The sequence below is a fragment of the Amphiura filiformis genome, chromosome 19 (assembly GCF_039555335.1).
Source record: "Amphiura filiformis chromosome 19, Afil_fr2py, whole genome shotgun sequence".
Taxonomy (NCBI): Eukaryota; Metazoa; Echinodermata; class Ophiuroidea; order Amphilepidida; family Amphiuridae; genus Amphiura; species Amphiura filiformis.
In genome coordinates, this window is record NC_092646.1 from 9762113 (window position 1) to 9784314 (window position 22202).

Genomic DNA, 22202 nt, shown 5'->3' on the forward strand with positions numbered 1-22202 from the left:
ACTGCGCGTATCAAGAAAATCTAGCGATCTGTTTTCCTCACCTTCGTAAACTCCTCCGCGTATTGTTTCTTTAGCTTTGTATGAGTATCGTCGACATAACGGAACAACCACAATGGGGGTGGAGAGCTAATATTATGGCTTCCTGTTATAATTGTTCTATGTATAGGTTAAAGACGATTGGCGATACCGGCGACCCCATAGCCGCGCCATGGATTTCGAGGAGTTTTGTTATATGTGTTTTATGTATTTGTTATATGTCTTTTATACCTGTCGTTTTAAAAGCGTTCCCATGAAAAGTAATCCGTAATTTATAATTCAAAACAAGCGTGTGTTTTAGTGTCCCATCCATCATAGCCGTGTTATTTATAATGTTCACTACCCCGTGCACGACTAGACACTGCATTCGATTCAGTTACCAATTGGAACTTCCAATAACACCATAAACAGTGTTAGCCGACGAGAAAATCCCGGGGAGAAAATCGAATTGACCTATTTATAGACATGTATCATGTTCGATTTATACGTCTCACAGTTCTTTTAATAATTCAAGCTTCTCAGTGTTTACATCATGTGTGCAAAATCTGGATCGGGGTCGGACCCGGTATATTTTTCGAAAGATAATGCGCTATCGATGCGTTATTGGATATCTTCATTTATTAAAACCGTCGTTAAAACCAGCTGCAATATTTTCAAGAAGAACTAATGAGTTTGTTGTACTAACAGGCCTTACTATGCGAGTTCTACTATTAACATTAGTCATATCACTATAGACGAATCCAACGAGCCAAGTCATGGTCAGGATTTGGTCGGCCATTACTGGGTCCCCGCAACACCAAACTGGTGTTATAACTGCCCAATTGGGTGGATTAAAGAAGCTTTAAAAAATCGATGTTAAATCATGTTCACACGGTCGGATTTAAGCCACTTAATACCGGTAATAAGTCGCTATTACCGGTTATAAGTCGCCTATTACCGGTAATAATTCACTTATATCCGACAGTGATTCTTTTATGTTGTAAACTGTCATCATTCTTTTGTCTACGTGTAACACGGGTGATAGAATGCAGTTTAAAATACCCTCCAAGGCCGCATCATTTCACATTTTGAAATTGAGCCGACGGGGACCCAGCTATGGCTGCCATTGAGGTGTAGGAATGCGTGAAATTGGATTCGTCCATAGCAGATCAGGAGCGAAGATTTAGATGTCTGTGTAAAGCAAAAAGCCATTATTAACACCTCCAAAGGTATACGAGATGCATATAACTGCTCCCTATAGCCTAACCCATATATCATATGTTATAACTTGGAATTAGTCTTTTTTCAAGTATTTGGGCTTGATTGTCGCAGCATAAACGCCCTAAAATGCATGTTTTGGCCCTTATTTCCAACAATTGACCAAATATGAAAAGTTGACTTTGATTGCCAGTTAGAACTAATCAGTGAAGGATTAGGATTTAGCTATGTTTTCATTTGGCAAAACAGGATGAAAGGCCCGAAGACGAAGTATTCATTTTACGCATTCATTTTAATCAACTTCTTCGTCTACAATGGACCCGGGTGGCGTATTCATTACGTTTCACTACCTGGAGAGAATTGATCAAAAATTGAATTCCCTCCTGAGGTTGGTACTTGTCAATGAGTTGACCAGATCACAAGGATATCATATAGCTATTGGCAGTATATATAACACAAATGGTCAATGAGTTACATAAAAATGACCTTGTGTGGTATTTAGTTCCCAGGAAGTGAGTTTTGCCTGAGGCAATTTGTGGTTAAATGTTGATCCCTCACTACAAGAGTTATTACCGTCGATTTGGTTGAAAAAGGAGGTGAGAAATGATCAAACCTCTCCAGGTAACAAAACGTAATGTTTTTGTGCATCATGTTTTTTTTACTGAATTTGCTTCATTCCATGTTACATTGCATTATGAAAAATGGAAAAAAATCATAGCAAGAAATTAGCCACACAATTGTGTGTTTTATATCTCCAATCCCTTTAAATAGCCCTACTTAGCTAGGCAATTCCAAAAAAAAATCTTTCATCCAGAGAACTGTAAACCCAGTGACTGCTTCCTCCTTTATGCTCGGGTCGAGCGGTCACTGGGTTTTTATCAGGTCTCGGAATATATAGCATGTCTCGGAGTACAGCGTGTTTAAAACGGTCTATTGCATGCGGTGGAGCTACCTTTAAATGGCTTTTTCCTTACCCTGCATCTAAATCTTCGTTCCTGTCATACTAGACGATAATGTCTAGCAGCAGTATGATCTGGTTAGTACAACAACCGCATTTTAATTATTCTTGAAGGTACATTTCAGGTGTGCCAGCCTTTTGCAGACGGTTTACCGTAAATTACCTAATATCATGTGTCTAGGAGCGATACCATTTTTTAATTTCAAATTAGTTTTAGCCACTAAAACCAACAGATCCATAACGTCATCGTCATAGCGCAGACGAACCAGAAAATCAGTTTAAAATCAGTGAATCTGCACATCTGACATCTGTTTCAAAGACGGTAATGATGTAATCCAATAAGGCAATCATTAAAACATACGACAGTATGCTTCGACTGTATTTATAAATCCGTACAAATACGCACGTGACCCATGGGCATGACATACCAAGACCAGCAAGCGTGACCAAATCCTCTCGCATTGACCACTATACAGAAAAGGATAGGAACTATTTAGATAAATATCATCAAATTTATAAAATTTTAAATTTTGCTATTCAATTAATACTTAAAAGTATTATTTGAATAGCAAAATTATTACACATGGGGGGATTCGGAATTTGTTATCAAACACAACATTTTGAAAGTATTTGACGATGGAAAAATATCTAACGACGGAAACGTTTATAATATAATCACAAAGTTGAACAAAATATACAATTTTGCAGCACAGTCGCCTCGTGTTGTTCCGCCTTTGCATTCAAATGTACAGGAAGCTCACCCGCTATGTAGAGGGTCACTTCGATACTTACTGTCTACAAGCTGTTATGGCAGCGCGGAGGTGGTCACGTGCGTATTTATAAATACGTATTTATAAATATAATCGAAGCACACTGTACGAGTGGAGTCAAACAAGACCGAATTATTAACACATAATCACATAGTTGTCCCTGGGCATTTTGTCAGAAAGCTCGGAATATTTTGTAGAACCCTCAGTCCTGCCGCAACGCGCATGGTGTTTGATTTCGTTTCGGGGCGCAACGTGTTCAAATCGATATTGAATATTTCTTAATTAAAGCATGGAGTTGTCTAAATATTGACATGGGCAATCTAACAAGCAGTTTTTGGGCCACAGATTACCTTTTACCAATTAAAACTCATTAAAAAGTCTGAACGAAAACGTTTTTACGCGAACGTGGTGGGCAAGCAATATTAAAAGGCATTGGAAATTCACATCATTCCGAGAGATAGACATAATTATTACATAGAGTTTATTTCACCACATTGGTATCACCTGGAGATAGAAACTTCATTTCCGTTGTTTGATACACAAGATCATGAAGATATTCAGCAAATTCAGACGTGCTGCCATTGGCTATACTAGTACAACATAGTGTACTTATGTCCACGGCAAATTCACCGTGACCTTTCCAGCCATAAACCCGCTTAGTGAAGATTAAACCGAGATATGCAGTACTAAACCAATAGAGTAATCGATTGTCCAACGCAAATTTATTACCACGTGATAATATTAATCCAATGAGCGATCGAATTGTCCTCTACGGTCGACTAATCCAATCGATAATGACCCTATTGACATGTACGGGCGGAGCTCCACTGACTCAGTTTTGGGGTATTTTTCACTGGTGTGCTGTCATTTACTCATCAAGGTGGTCCCCCGCTATTATAAGGACTATGCTAATGATTTAAAGATTGACATTGTAGAGAATAAACCATGCTTGATTGACAGAAAGTACTAAATTTGTACCTATTACGGTTTTGTGACACCCCTCTTGCAAATGCGACCAAGCCAGGGCGGCCCGGTGAAGCAAAATGAGCATTGGAATAACACGGGCAGTAGCGTAGCCAGCAGGGGGCAGGGGGGCAGACTGCCCCCCTGACAAAAAATGAAAGAAAAAAGTGCCCCTCTGACCAAAGGGCAAAGGAAAAGAAAAAGGGCTAGGAGCCCCTTTTGCATCAAAATTCACCCCGATCATGGGCCCAAATAGTGTAAAATACAAAAATTTTGCGCGCTGCACGCGCACATTGTCACAATAAAGCAATTTTCGTCTCGATGATGGGCAAAAATAGTGTCAAATTCAAAAAATTTTCCGCGCTACGCGCGCATATCGCCCTGATAAAGCCTTTTTTGGAAGCTCGAAAACATGTACAGTCTCTCTAAAAACAACAATTTCATGTTGCAACTGCAATTGTTTTTCAGCTGTGCCCCTGAATTTTTTTTTGCCCCCCCCCTGACCAAGAAAGCTGGCTACGCCCCTGAACACGGGAGTTTGGATATAGATGGTATATTTTATCTCATACAAATGTATGGTCCCCCGTTATTAAAGCTTGTACCGGGTTGAAAATTCAGATATATTGAAAAGAATAAGTAATTAAAACATAGAGAAAGTACTAAAAACATAGCTTTTATACTTTTTCATATATGATGCTAACTAGTTCATCTCCTATATCTACAACACAGCGCTACCAGTCTGGTTCAATTGCCTATTGTGAGTGCCCCCGTGTTGTGTGCATACATGTAGTTAACAATAACTGCGTGATGAAAACGTGCAACTCTTAAAAGAAATAATCAGTGACGGCAGAATGTCAAATCCACAATCTCACAACCAAGAACTTATTTCACCAGTTTAGTATAGTCCCTCTGGAGATAGAAACTTCATTTCCGTTCTTCGTCTCAACCAAGAGACACAAAACGGTTTAGTGACGAGCCCTCCGACGAACCACAAGGATAATTGTGTGGTAAGCAGCTGGTAAGGGACAGGCAAGTTGATGTTGACTGCGTAGAATTGTACAGTCTCATGCCCATATTTGGAATCAGCATGAAAAATGCATAAAAATGAGTACAAACAAGCTCAGTTCTTAATCAATACTGATGACCTCCCGGGATGACCTTCGACCACTCGTAAAGGGAAAAAATTAACAAACTCTGGTTTTATCGTTTGAGGTGTACATGTACTAATACAGTTATGTTTGGATGCTCAAAAGCCTTGGTTCCGCTCATGTAGCAACATACACACCCCATGTACTATCATAAGCAAGGAACTTCTTACCTTTAAGATGCTTTTATCCCGGCGCTTTTATTTGGCCAACAGTTGAGGGAAATGACCCAGGGGGTGACATCCTGTCCTATAATTATTAAGCAAGCGTTCAAGCAGAAAAGTGAGGTTATGGAATGGTTAATATTTAATAAGCTTATTAAAGATAGCATCCAAACTTGGTGCAACAATATAAATTGTATTGCAACAAGAATTCTCCGGTGAAATCAAAGATCATCCATTATTTATCATTTTTGTGACCTGAAACTCGCGTTCAGTGATGACGCGGCGATTTCCAGTAAGATCGCATTCGATCAGCCTTGTATTCTCCAGTGAAATCAAAGATCACCATTATAAAGTTTTTTTACAACCTGAAACTAGCTTTCGGTGACGATCAAGTTGGCCACTGCATGGATGGAATTTTGAAGTGACGTATACTAGTATAAGGTCTGACTGCGTATGTGCTGTAAATTTGATTCGGTTAAGTGTTTCCTATTCCGATGTGACGATGCGAGGTCGCTTATTTAGCCAGTATGTAATATTTTGTACGTACGGAATGAAATCGCAGACGAACCAGAAAACCAGTAAATTAAAGCTACAGCGAGGTGTGAAAATGTTGCCATATTGGAGCTAATATTGCTAAACATGATGACTAATATTGAATGACTAATTATTTATCGAAAATCAGATTTAAAAAAATTATTATTCATTTAATTAGTCATTCAATTAGTAATCAATTTATAGTAATACAAGCAAATGACTAATTAAATCACGATAAATCTCAAAGCCGTAAATTCGTCATTAGTCAAGCACTTTCTTATTCTTTACAAATTGAATATTATATTTTCATAAAAATATGTTGAAATGATTCAAATTAATGCAAAATGAAATTACTGTTCTTTTAGCATTATAAATACATAATTTCAGCATTATTTTCCTTGAATAAAAAAATTCTTGTATGACTTATTTTAATTAGTCGTATTAGACACTTTTTTGACTAACTTACGTTTGCAGTGTATAGTGTTTGTATTCGCTGTAAAAGTGACGTAATAAATCGGATTAACTACCACAGCAATTTTGACTATATCGCCCTGCACTACAAGCAAATTGCACTCCTCACCTGTGTATGTCTGCAATCATAGATTGAATACAATACCGCTCTTCTCAAAGATACTTATCTTATTGGTGCGAGTGACCAGCATGATATGGTTCAATGCATAGGTACCGAGTGAACTCTGTAGGGTCTATTGTTCTATTGTTTCCGATTAGAGCGCTGACATATTGGAAAATGTTGCCAATCAATATTCATGAGAGTGTACATTCAACGTCCAGTTTTCGAAATTGGGTGACTTGTGTTTGGCAGGTGTTAAATACATCTGACTGGGCGCTTTAATTACATAACGAATAAAGGCATTGACATCATCGAATGGCTGCCCAGTGCTGTTATGTGTTTAGTTATTATATAGGCCTAATATTATTATTAAATGTAGCTTATTCATCATTCATATATGCCGAACTATAGCGCAGAGAAGGCTAGCTGCACTCACTTGTGCAAGCAGTCTAAAAGCATATGACCATTGACCTCATCAATGGCGTATAAGCTCGTATACATGCTCACTCACACACAGAGAGGTCAATTACCAGGCTATTGTCAGTAGCCTTAGTCGGATGTCCCTCGGCTCATTATGCGTCTCAAAGGTCGGAACAAAATGGCCATGCGTGGCTGTGGATTCAACCTACCATGGTGATTCTGCCGGAAGATATCGGGGCGATGACACTGTGCTTTGCCGATTTTTTTGACTGTATGATATTTCAAGGAATCGTAGGCTTCTGCAGTGTCGTAACTAGGTGGGGGACGGGACAATGGTAGTCATATTGTGCACAACTTTACATGTACATGCACGAAATAGCCCTGGTCATCTTCCTTTTGTGTATGTGTGGGGGGGGGGGCTAAAATAGAGTAAAATTTCACAATTGCACTGGTCTGCAATTGAACACTTTTTCGCGCTTCGCGCGAAAATGTCATATTATCCGTATACCTTCCTCGAGTCAGTCAAGTAAAATCAAATTTTGAGATTTTCTCATAAACTGCTCATTCTGTTATGCTAGGTGGATTCCTTGCATCAGTTCCTTTCTAAAATGTATACTTTTATATATTTCTCATAATTACATTGAGAGATTCAGTAAAAAAACAATGCCTAAAGTACTGAGTCGAGGAAGGTATTCATACTATAATAAGACCGGCACAAAATATTATCGCATTCCCTAAATTGTAGTCAGTCTCGCTTGGGTACACGGATTGTCTCCTTTCTTATTTTAAAACCAATACATTTTAAACCCAATACATTCCACAAATAACCTTCGCAACCAGGATCAGGCTTCCAGGAATACTAATGTGGGGAAGTGATTCAAAGCTTCCAGACAGATGGAAGCTTGCATTATGTACAAATCTACACATAAACATTATGCCAAAATTTGAGCATCTCATAGCAAAATGCGCGATCGTGGTGATAGCTAGGCAAATGAAATCAGAGAACGTTTAGAAATCTCTGTGAGTGATCTTCACGCGATGGGAATTAGGCATCACAGAGATCCTGTGCCTCAAGGAAGAACAGATGATTGTGCTTTCAATTCAGTGAGTGTTCCATGATAAAGAATAAATAAAACAAGCATTAAAACTGTATTACTGTACTGTTTTTAGTGACAAAAGCAATACACGATGTGATGTTGCAGCATCTGAAGAAGATGCAACTGATGAATTCCTGAAACATGCTGGAGATGTCCTATCTGGTGATAAGCGGCGCATTTGGAAACCTGCTGAATTGTATCAGGAATGCTGCACACATTTGGAAATCACATTAACTCGTGCTGATCGTAGGTGACTCAATAAAGAACTCCAAACAAACTTTGCCGAAGAGCTTCTATTTCTTTCATCACAAAGTTATTTTAGTATTATCGTATACCGTTGCAACTTTAATGCACGTGAAATGTGAAGTTATAATGATACTGTTATAGGCAGTAGCATCCAAAGAGTAGCCAAACAGATAGTACGAGAGTGCAAAGACATTCGCATTGTAAAGTCACACTACAATATCCCTATCGACCAGGATTCGGCTGCATAATCAGTATCTGACATGCTACAATTCCCTCGCCGAAGTTGAAGAAGTCCTTGTCAGGTCATGGGCATCTTCCTTTTGTGTATGTGTGGGGGGGCTAAAATAGAGTAAAATTTCACAATTGCACTGGTCTGCAATTGAACACTTTTCGCGCGCTTCGCGCGAAAATGTCATATTATCCGTATACCTTCCTCGAGTCAGTCAAGTAAAATCAAATTTTGAGATTTTCTCATAAACTGCTCATTCTGTTATGCTAGGTGGATTCCTTGCATCAGTTCCTTTCTAAAAATGTATACTTTTATATATTTCTCATAATTACATTGAGAGATTCAGTAAAAAAACAATGCCTAAAGTACTGAGTCGAGGAAGGTATTCATACTATAATAAGACCGGCACAAAATATTATCGCATTCCCTAAATTGTAGTCAGTCTCGCTTGGGTACACGGATTGTCTCCTTTCTTATTTTAAAACCAATACATTTTAAACCCAATACATTCCACAAATAACCTTCGCAACCAGGATCAGGGTTACAAGATCAGAGAGGGTGTCAAACTTGCAGATTTGAAGCGCGTTACTCACGTTTTTGGATGGCCTCTATATCTATATGAACAACCGGGAACAACCGGGAATTAGCCTTTTTCAACCGGGAACAACCGGGAATTAGCCTTTTTCAACATCGCGTCCATCTGGACATTCCATTTAAGGTTGTTCTGTAGCCACAAACCAAGTACCTTGGCTTCGGTGACGTATGATAGTGGTTCAGTGCCAATTCTTAAGTCGCGATGTGGCGGCAATGGATTAGAAAAATCCAGGGGAATTTCAAGCTAACTCAGTTTTTCCAAGAGAGCGTACTAGGCACCGTCGCGTCAGGGTTCGAACCCGCAACCTCTCGCACCATAGTCGAACGCCTTATCGATTGAGCTAACTTGACCGCCAAAGAATTATTACAGAATAAAAAGATTCTTGTCAACTTATCAAGTTTGAGTAGTTTATCTTCTCAGAGAGGGACATAGTCCGGCTGCAAACACCATGTTTTGGGGGTTAGATGGTTTTGCCAGTTACAGTTTGGTTTTTTTGCTGGTTATTGATCTTTGAGTGGTGTAGAAAGAGATTCCGTGGGATGTAAAATCGTCACCCTTGGGCAATCCGAGATATTCAAGATGGCCGCCACGTATCTCTGAACATTCAAATGGTGTTTTAGTGACGAAAGGTATCATACCAAATACCTATAGTGTTTTGGCAGTTAAAGTTTGTTTTTGCTGATAAATGATTTTTGAGTGGTGTAGAATAAGATTCTAAGGGGTGTGAAATTATCACCCTTGGGCAATCCGAGATATTTAAGATAGCCGCCATGTATCTCTGAAATAGCATTCAAATGGTGTTTTATTGACAAAAGGTATCATACCAAATACTGTTTTGGGCAGTTAAAGTTTATTTTTTTTGCTGATAAATGATCTTCGAGTGGTGTAGAATAAGATTCTAGGGGGTGTAAAATTGTCACCCTTGGGCAATCCGAGATATTCAAAATAGCCGATTCGTAACTCTGAAATAGCATTCCAATGGTGTTTTAGTGACAAATGGTATCATACCAAATAATTATAGTGTTTTGGGCAGTTAAAACTAGTTTTTTTGTTGATAAATGATCTTTGAGTGGTGTAGAATAAGATTCTAGGGGGTGTAAAATTGTCACCCTTGGGCAATTCGAGATATTCAAAATAGCCCATTCGTAACTCTGAAATAGCATTCAAATGGTGTTTTAGTGACAAATGGTATCATACCAAATAATTATAGTGTTTTGGGCAGTTGAAGTTGGGTTTTTTTGCTGATAAAAGATCTTTGAGTGGTGTAGAATAAGATTCTAGGGGGTGTAAAATTGTCACCCTTGGGCAATCCGAGATATTCAAAATGGCCCATTCGTAACTCTGAAATAGCATTCAAATGGTGTTTTAGTGACAAATGGTATCATATCAAATAATTATAGTGTTTTGGGCAGTTAACGTTAGTTTTTTTGCTGATAAATGATCTTTGAGTGGTGTAGGATAAGATTCTAAGGGGTGTGAAATTGTCACCCTTGGGCAATCCGAGATATTCAAAATGGCCGACACGTAACTCTTAAATAGCATTCAAAAGATTTTTTTGGTAACAAAACAAATAATTATAGCGTATTTAGTGCGCATTAATGGTAGTGTGGGTTCAATATGTAATATATGCACGTAGATTATGAATTGACACGATTCAGTGATCCCAAATTACCATGATGGCGTCCCGTGAGTTGTGTAATGTATGCTCATAATAGGTAACTGTCTTTTCTTATACATATTGAATGGTTTGCATAACATATCATACTCATACGTTTCTTGTTATTTAATTTAATAATTCTTAACCATTTGCATAAAGTTTTACATGTCTTTCAGACCATTTTAGCAATAGAATAGACCAATTAGATTGAATTAAAAATCATTACATTCTTTATCACAAATACCTGAGAATTGTAGCTATAATTGTATATCACTCTTTGAAAATACACTTTCAAGGAGTGTGAAGATATAATGATATAATTGTAAATACACACGCAAAACTGATATTGGCAATTATGTAGAAGACGGTTCTACCCAGTCCGCCAAACGACTACGTTGATCTTCCCCCACTTTGACTTCCAGGAATACTAATGTGGGAAGTGATTCAAAGCTTCAGACAGATGGAAGCTTGCATTATGTACAAATCTACACATAAACATTATGCCAAAATTTGAGCATCTCATAGCAAAATGCGCGATCGTGGTGATAGCTAGGCAAATGAAATCAGAGAACGTTTAGAAATCTCTGTGAGTGATCTTCACGCGATGGGAATTAGGCATCACAGAGATCCTGTGCCTCAAGGAAGAACAGATGATTGTGCTTTCAATTCAGTGAGTGTTCCATGATAAAGAATAAATAAAACAAGCATTAAAACTGTATTACTGTACTGTTTTTAGTGACAAAAGCAATACACGATGTGATGTTGCAGCATCTGAAGAAGATGCAACTGATGAATTCCTGAAACATGCTGTAGATGTCCTATCTGGTGATAAGCGGCGCATTTGGAAACCTGCTGAATTGTATCAGGAATGCTGCACACATTTGGAAATCACATTAACTCGTGCTGATCGTAGGTGACTCAATAAAGAACTCCAAACAAACTTTGCCGAAGAGCTTCTATTTCTTTCATCACAAAGTTATTTTAGTATTATCGTATACCGTTGCAACTTTAATGCACGTGAAATGTGAAGTTATAATGATACTGTTATAGGCAGTAGCATCCAAAGAGTAGCCAAACAGATAGTACGAGAGTGCAAAGACATTCGCATTGTAAAGTCACACTACAATATCCCTATCGACCAGGATTCGGCTGCATAATCAGTATCTGACATGCTACAATTCCCTCGCCGAAGTTGAAGAAGTCCTTGTCAGCTTTACTGATAGGCAACAAAGTCCTGTGCAAAAGCAAGCAATGGATCTTCAAGTGGCTTTGGGTGTCTTACTCAGAGATTCAAAGATGATTATGTTCGACTACCTGGTTACATGTTGCTATAATGATCGGTCCTACACTTCAAGAATTTCGGCTGCAGTTGCAGGCGCTGTTGATATTAGTCGTCAAGGAATTGAAGGCGCTCAGCTCAGGAAAGATTGGTACAAGTGGGCAGATACAGATATCAGTTCAGATATCACCAAGTGGAAAGCTGTTAACCCCGAGCTGTCACTCAATACACTCCCTGCAAAAAGTCTTCTAAAATGTGTTATATTTCTACCTTTCATTTCGGTGGTGGCCATCTTGGAATTTTTATGTGATTGTAAAGAAGTAAAATATCAAACTGGATCTGCTTAATTCTAAGATGTACATTAATTATTGTAAGAAACAAAATCTGGCAAAAGAACTTTACCTTGAAACTAATGGTTTTTGCTTATATGACGTTTAACAGCGGCCATTTTGAATTGCGAGAGTGTCATGTTTAAAACTGTATATAGTTTATTTAAAGCATCCAAAAGGAAAATAATTTACACAAAATACTTTAAGTTAATATTTATTATGATACCATTAGTGAATAACCGAGCTTAATTTTAGTAGTCATAGCGGCCATCTTGAATATTTCTAATTGCCCAAGGGTTACCATTTTACATCCCCCAAAATCTTATTTTGTACCACTGAAAGAGTAATAATCAGCAAAGAAAACTACTTTAACTGGCAAAACCATCTAACCTTACTCTGCCACCGGACTAACATAACAAAATATTGTCAAAATGAAGGGTAACCCAGCAAACACAAAACGTTTTCGACATCATTCGCAAAAGGTTATAACTGTCGGGTTATATAAAGGGTATATTAAGAGTATAAAACGTTTTCATAACCTTAAAAAACATTTTTGGATAATCTACTGCTCAGCAAACAAAAATGTTTTACAGAAAACGTTTAAATGTCGGGTTATATAAATGATATGAAAACGTGTTAATAACATTCCAAAAACATTCTTGAAAACTTGATACAAAACTTTCTAAACAGAATGTTATTTTTGGGTTGAAAAATATTTTGCGAAAAATGTTTGCCCAAAATATTTTCAATAACGTTTTAAAAACATTTTCATGACCTTTATATAACCCGACATTTAAATGTTATTAAAAGGTAACAAAAAATATTTTAAGAACATTTCTGTGTTTGCTGGGTTCAAATATTTCAACATAATGTTATTTAAGTATTGACACAATATTTGGCAAAAATGTTTGCAAAAATAGTTTACAATAACATTTTTTGAAAACATTTCAAAATATTGTTGTAGTGTGTTTTCATACAAAACGTTTTAAAACGTTATCATGACCTTTATATAACCCGACATTTTAATGTTATTAAAACGTTTTTACCAATAGCCAAAATATAACTTATTTTAAACGTTTTTAAAACGTTTTTGTGTTTGCTGGGAATCTTGTCAAATAACGAGTTGGAGTTCTTGTCAATTTGAATAGTTACTTGTTAAAATAAAACGGAAACTATTCATTTTGATGATATTGTCGTCGGTTCTAAGTTATAATATACCTCAAAATGAACAGTACATATTAATCAAAACGAATAAATATAAATAACCAGCGACTTTATTTTAAAAAATGAACGAAATTAAATTGTATGTTCCGGTTTGAGGCATGAATTGTTTTAATTTTAACCCATTAGTGTTAAAATCGATAATAATAATGTAATAAAGTAATACAAAAACCATTAAAATTATAAACTAAATCTAAAAAATAAAACAAAAAATGAAAAACAGCAAACAATCAAACCCCCTGTCTGTATATAGACACCCAAATCTGGTATTTCATTCATTAGCCATTTCGAAGGAAAGACTTGTCAGTATAATAATTTAATCCTAACCATCGTGCAGGGGTGTAGCCAGCCTTTGGGGGGAGGGGGGGGCAAAATAAAAATTTCGGGAAAAATACGATCAAATTTCTTGATTGCATCATTAGACACTGTATATACATTAACATGTCTTCGAGCTTTAAAAAAAAACCAAATTGGGACAATGTGCACGCTGAATGGGACCAATTTGTTTCAAATTATTATCAACAATTTTCATGTTCCTATAACAACAATTTCCTTCTTTTGACCCGTATATAAATTGCGTTGTCCTCGAAGGTCTATGAAAGGTGGGCACGCAGTTTACAGTTCAAGAAATTCATTGTGTTGCATCAGAAGCAGAACACTACGCTATGGAAAATCTACCCGATATGCACTACGGTTCGATGCATTAAAGCCATTATGTATGGCGAAAGTTTGTTATTCTTGCCAAAAATTATTTATACATAATATTTAATAGTAACAACTATCAAAGAGTTTTTCTGATCATATGAAGCTGTAATAATGAGGTAAAAAGAAAGAAAACGACTTTAGCCAGCGGCGGATGCCCCGGGGTCCCGGGTTTTGAATCAAAAACTCTTACATTTTACTGTATCCAGGCTTAGGGTATTTTAGTACACCATGTGTGTTAGTCGTGCGAAAAGAAATTCAAGAATAATTGTTTTAAATCATGTCTTCCTAGTAAACTCAGTATTTGAAGAGATTGCTTCCAAAAGGCGCTAACTCCAAAGGCTGCTTTGTGTAAAATTCATTTGAATATATTCCTAAGAATAGCGGTAACTTTGCCAATCTAATAACATTGGACACATGCATCTAGAATGTTGGTTATCCTTAAAAAAATAATTACAAATCGCTTTTACCTCCCACATGCGAAGAATAAAATGATAAATATAAAAAAAATATTCCAAAATGAGCTAAATCCAAAACTTAACAAAATGAAAATAGTTAGAAAATAAGCTAGAGCTATTTAATTATTTCCTTTCAAATCGGTAAATGTCATTTTAACTTAAAAACGTTGAAATATACCAGAAAAAATGTGAAGGCAGCTATTGGACTTAGCGCCTTTTGGAAACAAACTCTTCATTTTAGGCTCATCTGAAAAAAGATTCCTCTACATGCTGCTCAGTGTTGGGCCCACGATCAATTTGACGCGCTGGCAGCAGTCTTTTCATATCGGCTTTATCATTTTATGAACCATGATCGCCGAAATGATTTATGGGAAAGTATTTTCCTCTTTGCTTGGTTGAACTTCTACAAAAAGGTACAAAAACGGACACTGCTCAATCACAATCATAACACTGAATAACATAGACCCTATCTCAGTTGTATTTTATAAAACTAACGTGGACTGTGACATTTCAACGCTCCAACATCATGAGTTTGTCTTCAGAAACCACCAACCAATTCATTGCAGTAGGCTCTTTTATTTTAGCCCTAGTTGCCTTGATCATTTCCATAGTAGCCTTAAGTGGAAACAGTGGAAATATCTCGCCACAAGTCACACTCAATATTCCATCAGCGTATAACGACGGGTCAACAGGTATGTTGTTAGACTTATTTAATTCTATAAGGCTAAAAAAATTGTTATGTCTCAAAGTAGACTGCGGAACTCAGTCCTCAATGATAGTCAGTCACTTATCTTTTGGTCGTTATATGACTATCATTTGAGGACTGAGTTGTTATGATATATCTTCCGAGGAGCAATTTCAGACAATAGCTGGGGATTAGTGGGGCAGAGGTTATCTCAGGGGGATGACACTCTTATTCACATGTTTATTTACAACGCAAACCTATATCGAATCCCGGTGGTTTGCGAATAATGAAATGTCCGCATCCCAGGATCAATTAAACCCTGGTATGAATTATTTATTAGCTTTCGCCACGATCCGTTTTGCAATAACGTAAAAGCACTTCAAATAACAGCCCGTTGAGTTCAATGAACTACGCCCTGAAACCGATGGAGTTGTGCTCTCCATACACAAATGAACAAGTACAATAGGACAAGGCCAGCACCTATGACCTGCTTAATGACATGTTATTTAAGTCTTCTAAAGCTTAAATATCTTGAAGATTAGTATTCGTTTGTGCATATGGACTGCGCATTTATGATGCAAAATATTACTTCTTATATAAAATTACAAATATTGGAATTATGACACACGGTATAGGTGATATATAAAACGACTAATAAAATCATGTCATCATGGCGTCATGTCAAAGGTTCATTATATCCCGTATGTTTGTCTAAATTAATTAATATTTTGAGAAAAATTTCTACACCCATTTAATATGTACTCGTACTCAGGTGGAACCCGACTTTTTTTAATTTTCATTTCTTTTTATGTAACAAATTCAGGTTTTTCCATTGCGCGGGGCCGCCGGGCAATACAAATTTAGGCTAACATTGAATAAACGCGGAATTAAGAATATGCGTTTCTAGTACATACAGTGTCTAACTCTACCTGAGGACCTAGCCTGAGTCCCATGGGCTCCAAGAATGGCTCTCCATACACAAATGAACAAATACAATGACGGGTCGCCATTGCTCTCCATACACAAATAAACAAATACAATGGAGAGTCCGACTGCCATGCAAATGAGCCAAGTGTCCTCTCAAGGTATGCTGACATGGACGCGCTAAGAAAAATGAATGCGTGGGCTTTGAGACATAACATTAATGTTTAGCAAGTAGCTGTGCACTAATTATGAGCCTAGAACTGCGGAACTCAGTTTGAATGCACTCCTCTTTACGCCATACATAAATTCTCCCAGCCACACTTCCCTTATAATAATATATAATAATATGAAATTAAAAAAAATCGGCAGAGGTGGGGCTCGAACTCACGCCGCGCCGCTATTATGGAGAGGCTACTGTATGAGCCTAGCGCCTTAGACCGCTCGGCCACATGTCTTGTTGGTATCCATCTTGAACTGTGATAGGATCACACAAGTAAATGAGAAACATGTGGTTTTGGACTTAACATGGTTTGGAAATAAGCTCTTCATATCTTATTATTTATGATTAATTTTTCAGTAAATGGTGAAGATAAAGTATGGCTGCTTCATATTGGGAATACTGATACAAATATTGAATACATGTAAGTAGATATCCCACAGTGAAGATCCTAGGTCAAAATCACGGGATCCAAATATCAAACTTCTTTAGAGGCAACTGAAGTTATACGAGTTGAAGAGGAAATTTTGGAATGACCCTTGTGTGTATGGGTGTCAATCCTGAGGTGACAGGGAAGACGTGCCCCCCCCCCACACACACACACAATTTTCGGCCAAATGGCAATTTTTTGTTATTTTTAACTACTTTTTGACAATTCAGGCCGACACCCCTCCCCCCACCCGCACACACACTTCAAGCCGGATTGGCGCTAATGCTATTGTTGTGGGTCAGAAATGCTCCTGTGTTTTAAATAAGCTGATATTTCTGTTATATTGTATTCTCAAAATATGACTTATTCTTTGTCGCGTTGCTTTGTTGCATCTTTGTTTGTGGGTGTATATATGTGGGGGCGAGGTTTGGGTTGTAAATTTGAATGACAAGGCCGGCCATTGATATACCAGGATAATATAACATCTTCTTATAGTTTGCTCGAAATTATAGTTGAACTTTTGATGACTTGTTTTTGCGCTCTAAATTATAATTGAATACGTCAAGCATGGATATTAGTATTTGAAATTTGTGAAATACATGCGTGACTTGCCATGCTTACAGTACAATTATTCTTTTTTGTATTATTATCCACAGTAATGAGGAAAGCGGTCAAGTGGAGGGCTTCAATGTAGACATTATAAATGCAGGTAAAAAGAACCCCTTGAATTGACAAATTGTACTCATTGGAGGGCTTGTAGCGCCAAGGGCTAAGGATACATAATGCCCCCCCCCCCCTCCCCAATTCTTTAAACAATTGCGCGCGGAGCACAAATGGGACCTACCACTAGTTAATTTTGGTTATAATGAAGTTAAATATCTTTCAAAGGACTATTTGTGCTGAAATCCGCGTGAAGCGCGCAAAAAAATTGACTTTCATCGCTTGCAGGTGGCGCAGAATCGATGCTGAACCTGACTGAATTTCTGCGCCACCCAAAGGCACGATTGCCCCCTGTCGCTACGCCACTGATTACAGGGGCACAGAACTTCAGCAACTTGGGGGCGCGAATTTCTTGGTGAGTTAAGCCATGGTCAAATAGTTTAAATTGGTATTTAACGCGGACGGCGGTTTTAAGGGGTCAAAATGGTGGTGAACTATTCGCTGTCGTAGTCCGACGTCACTTCCTGCCGAGGTCACAACTACTTCCGTAGTGATGGATCAAGCGGTTGCATAACAACGCTATCTACGCTGTACACGTCGATGTTCTGCTGTTTGAAAATCAAGTTTTAGGTATTTCTTATGGGTTTCACTGCCTAGTAAACTTTTGCAAGATGTTTTCCTTCTGAAATCATGAGGTTTCAGGTCTTAAATATGACTGGTAATTTAAAAATTTGATATATAAATTCCATACATTGATATCGCCAGTGCGGTTCTCATGAAAGCGTGATCCAGTCGCTATGGTAACGCCCCGGGGTCACCATTATGACGTCATGTCTACGATAGCGAATAGGCCGATAAGTGAAAACAGAAGCATTAAGGGGTATAGGGACGAGTATATTTTTGGTCGATGTTACTGTGAAATTTTCGAGAGAAGCGCGCGAAAAATGTTCAGACAATTGTAGCCCCAAAGGAAGGTTAATTTAAAGTGGTAAGCCAGTACATACTGCAGTTACTGTCCATTGTCCCATGCACAATAAACAGTGCTCTCACCATTGATGTGTGACCTCTACAAACAGTGTATGTTAGAGGTATAGGGCATTGCCTAGTTAGTGTCACTGTGTACAAACTAACCGGCCAATATTTTTTGTACTCTCTGATTTTCTGAAAAATATAGTTTTGTAACATGTCCTAAATGTGACCATCCAGCACAACTGAGCCCTGAAGTCGCCAGTCATCATTTTTGAGATATTCAACCAAAATATTCTGCTTGAAATTAGCTTTAAAATGATGTATATCATGTCTATAGTACTTGACATTTAAGTAGTGAAAAATCAAAAAAAAAACAGTCAATAAATCCTTTGTTTCCTATTGTTTATTGTTAAGTTCAATGGAGCATATCTCAATAGTGGCACTGGAGACATCCGGGCTCAGTTGTGGTGGATGGTCACAAATGTTTAGCTAATTTAGATGTTTGGAAATATTTGCACTTTTGTGTTTTAGTAAGGAAGGGCACGGCATGGCCTGCAAAATTCTCTGTGTAAATCGAATGCAACTTTTAGTGACTATCACTCATTTGTGGACCGCTCGCTTCCGAAGGGCATTAAAACTAAACCACTTGACGGATATTGTTTGTACTTGCTGTCAATCACGAATAATGTCTACATTACATTTAGGCTAAAACTGTGTAGGTGGGGCATCTGCAAATGGTCGTACCTCCCTGATATGTAAATGACAGATAACAGCAAAAACAACTCCCATATCTGTCCATAACTTTGGTCAGTGGAGAGAGTCAGGGATTTTAAGTGGGTGATTATTGATTGGCAAGTGACATATTTGGGCATAAGTGCAGCCAACCATTCAATGTGGAGGATGGACTAGACTTTATCGATTGATTTTGCTGGATTAATTTCCTGTTAACCAGGTTTAAGTACTGCAAAGGTTGAATCATGTTTGCTGCTGTGCAGCATAACTGCACGATGACGGGCAAAGCGTGCAATATTTTGCACTTTTGGCCAAAAACACGATGTCTCCGGGCTAAAAAGGCAAATGCACAGAGCAATGATTGCTGTTTTTTTTTTTTTTTTGGTATGATGGGATTTTTAGGGTGGACGTCCCCCATGGACAGATTGGGGAACATAGCTCCCCCAGCTTCTACCGGTCTATACCTAGAATAATAATGCTAAATATTATATTACATTTTTGCAACAGTTTGTAGAATAGCCAACAAAAACTGCCGATTAGTTTTCGATGTGTACAGTAACTGTTGGATGAATGTAGCCGGTGAGACCGCTAGAGGTGGACACGGACTCATGGCAGGCTGGTTCGATTCCTGCGCTGGTAAGTTTTTGTTTTTTTCACTAGATAGCTGCAATTTCAGTGCGGCAAAATTATAATTTCGGTGCACCAAATTTCAGTTCATAGACCTATGATCATGGTCAATGATACTTTTTGTCATAATCACGGCATACTGACGAATCACCGATAACAATAAACGGGTCCTTTCGTATTATATTGACTATAGAGGGCGGTGTTATCGATTTTTTTTTGCGGTGAAAACCCACTTGGCCAATCACGTAGAGCACTGATATTCGTTATTATGCGAATCATAATAATGCACATATATTACAGGTTGCTAATGGTAACATGTCCGTTTTACGGACTTCAGCATAATTTTATTAATTGGAATTTTTATCAGGAAATCGTATTAGTTTAAGTTAACTTAATTACATTAATATACGTAAACTATTTTTAAGCGCTCTACATTATGAATTATCATATTTTGGCCAATATCATAAAATAGTACTCCACACAAAGTTGTTTTTCTCTCCATAGCATGGCCGATAAGTAAACAAAGAGCTCGCACATTCCGATTTGGTGATCCATTTTCACAGCCTCCAGCAGAGGTATTTGTCACGCTCAAGGACAACCCCAATGGATTTGATTGGCATGATCTGACCAATAAGAAGATTGGATTTATTGATGCTTCAGGAGTCAACTCACATTGTCTGGCTACACAGGATGACGTCATAACGGTATGTCTAATACCGTAAAACCTCATCTACAAGCATTTAGAGTGCTTCTGATGAAATATACATTAAAGCCATATTATAACATTTCTTTAAAAATAGATTAGCATTCATTTTTAATAAAATGTTAGCATTTACTGTCAGATATGTCCCCTTTTAATTTTGAGCCGAACAAGTGAGGTAAAGCAAAGAAAATTGGAATTTACTACTAGCGCCAATGCATGTTACTCCGGCGGTTGTAATTATGGTACCTCTGGCGTGGGTGTGTGCGTTTGCATTACAAATACTTCCGAGGACTCTGACATAACAACACACCGACACACCGAGGACATTTTTTTTACCGAGGACCTAAACACGCGTCCTCGCTACGCAAACCTTGTTAAACGGTGAAAAATGAGGTATTATACCCTACTACCCCCTCTATAGCTTAATGTCCTCGTAGTGTTAACCGGAATCGAATTTATTCGGTATTACCGACCTCTTGAGCACTTGACATAACAACCAACCGACACACCGAGGACACACACACATTTGGACATTTCGTCATTTTTTTTCAGGTCCTCGGTTGTATTTGTAATTCACAGGGGGGGGTGTCCCGCACGCCGTGTACGTAAGGGTGTGTGTGTTGACATCGCATACGCGTTCGACTAATATTTCTATCGTAATAATAGTAGGTGTTTTTTTGCCGTTTCTAACACATTTACTGTCTATTCCCGTATAAAATCTCCCCCAACCATCAAATACACAGTAAAATCACAAAAACCTGTCTTTTCCCGTGTAAATCGACTCAACCACCAAATACTAACACATTTACTGTCTATTCCCGTATAAAATCTCCCCCAACCATCAAATACACAGTAAAATCACAAAAACCTGTCTTTTCCCGTGTAAATCGACTCAACCACCAAATACTAACACATTTACTGTCATTTCCCGTATAAAATCTCCCCCAACCACCAAATACACAGTAAAATCACAAAAACCTGTCTTTTCCCGTATAAAATCTCCCCCAACCACCAAATACACAGTAAAATCACAAAAACCTGTCTTTTCCCGTGTAAATCGACTCAACCACCAAATACACAGTAAAATCACAGAAATGCTGTGTACACAGGAGTACACAGAAAAACATCCTTGCATTTTAATTCACCCCAATCCAAATTACACAAAAAATTCCCCTGCATTTCAACTTATCCAAAAAAAAATGTAGGGGAAAAAATCCCCCTGCATTTTTTTTTTACCTCTTCATTTTATTCATTTAAAAAAAATATTTAAAAAATAAATATAATAAAAAATGGAATTATTCAAAAATCATTACAACGTTAAAAAAGAAATAACTCTCGAATCAAAAGTAGAAAATAACCGTCTGTTCGTATTTTACAACAACCAGTGGGTTCAACTCAGTCAAAAAAATCCAAACAAATTTTACAAAGCCGTAACATTGCAGAATCGTTACAATGTCGGTCTATGTAAAGAGTTGGGAATTCCGACAAATAAGGGTAAAAAATATAGTTTGACTTATTACCAGAAAAATAGAGAGAAGTATTGTATGGCTTCAAAAAAATATTATGAAAAAATAAAATCCTCGCGATAATGATTTTTTTTCAAAATAAAAAAAAGGGTTTAAGAAAATAAAATATTGTATATAATAAAAGAAGATGAGAAGAATACTAAAATTTTCATCGAACG

The 22202-nt window shown here is 37.5% G+C and overlaps 1 protein-coding gene across 1 annotated transcript; it reads left to right on the forward strand.

Annotated features, from left to right (window-relative positions):
- The first annotated feature begins 15079 nt into the window (after window positions 1-15079).
- Window positions 15080-20537, forward strand: LOC140140366 (uncharacterized). The gene is made up of 5 exons (XM_072162127.1): window positions 15080-15263; window positions 16758-16821; window positions 17484-17536; window positions 19696-19824; window positions 20320-20537. The coding sequence occupies exons 1-5, from the start codon at window positions 15098-15100 to the stop codon at window positions 20535-20537; spliced, it is 630 nt and encodes a 209-aa protein (XP_072018228.1). The 5' UTR covers window positions 15080-15097.
- Window positions 20538-22202: the final 1665 nt, after the last annotated feature.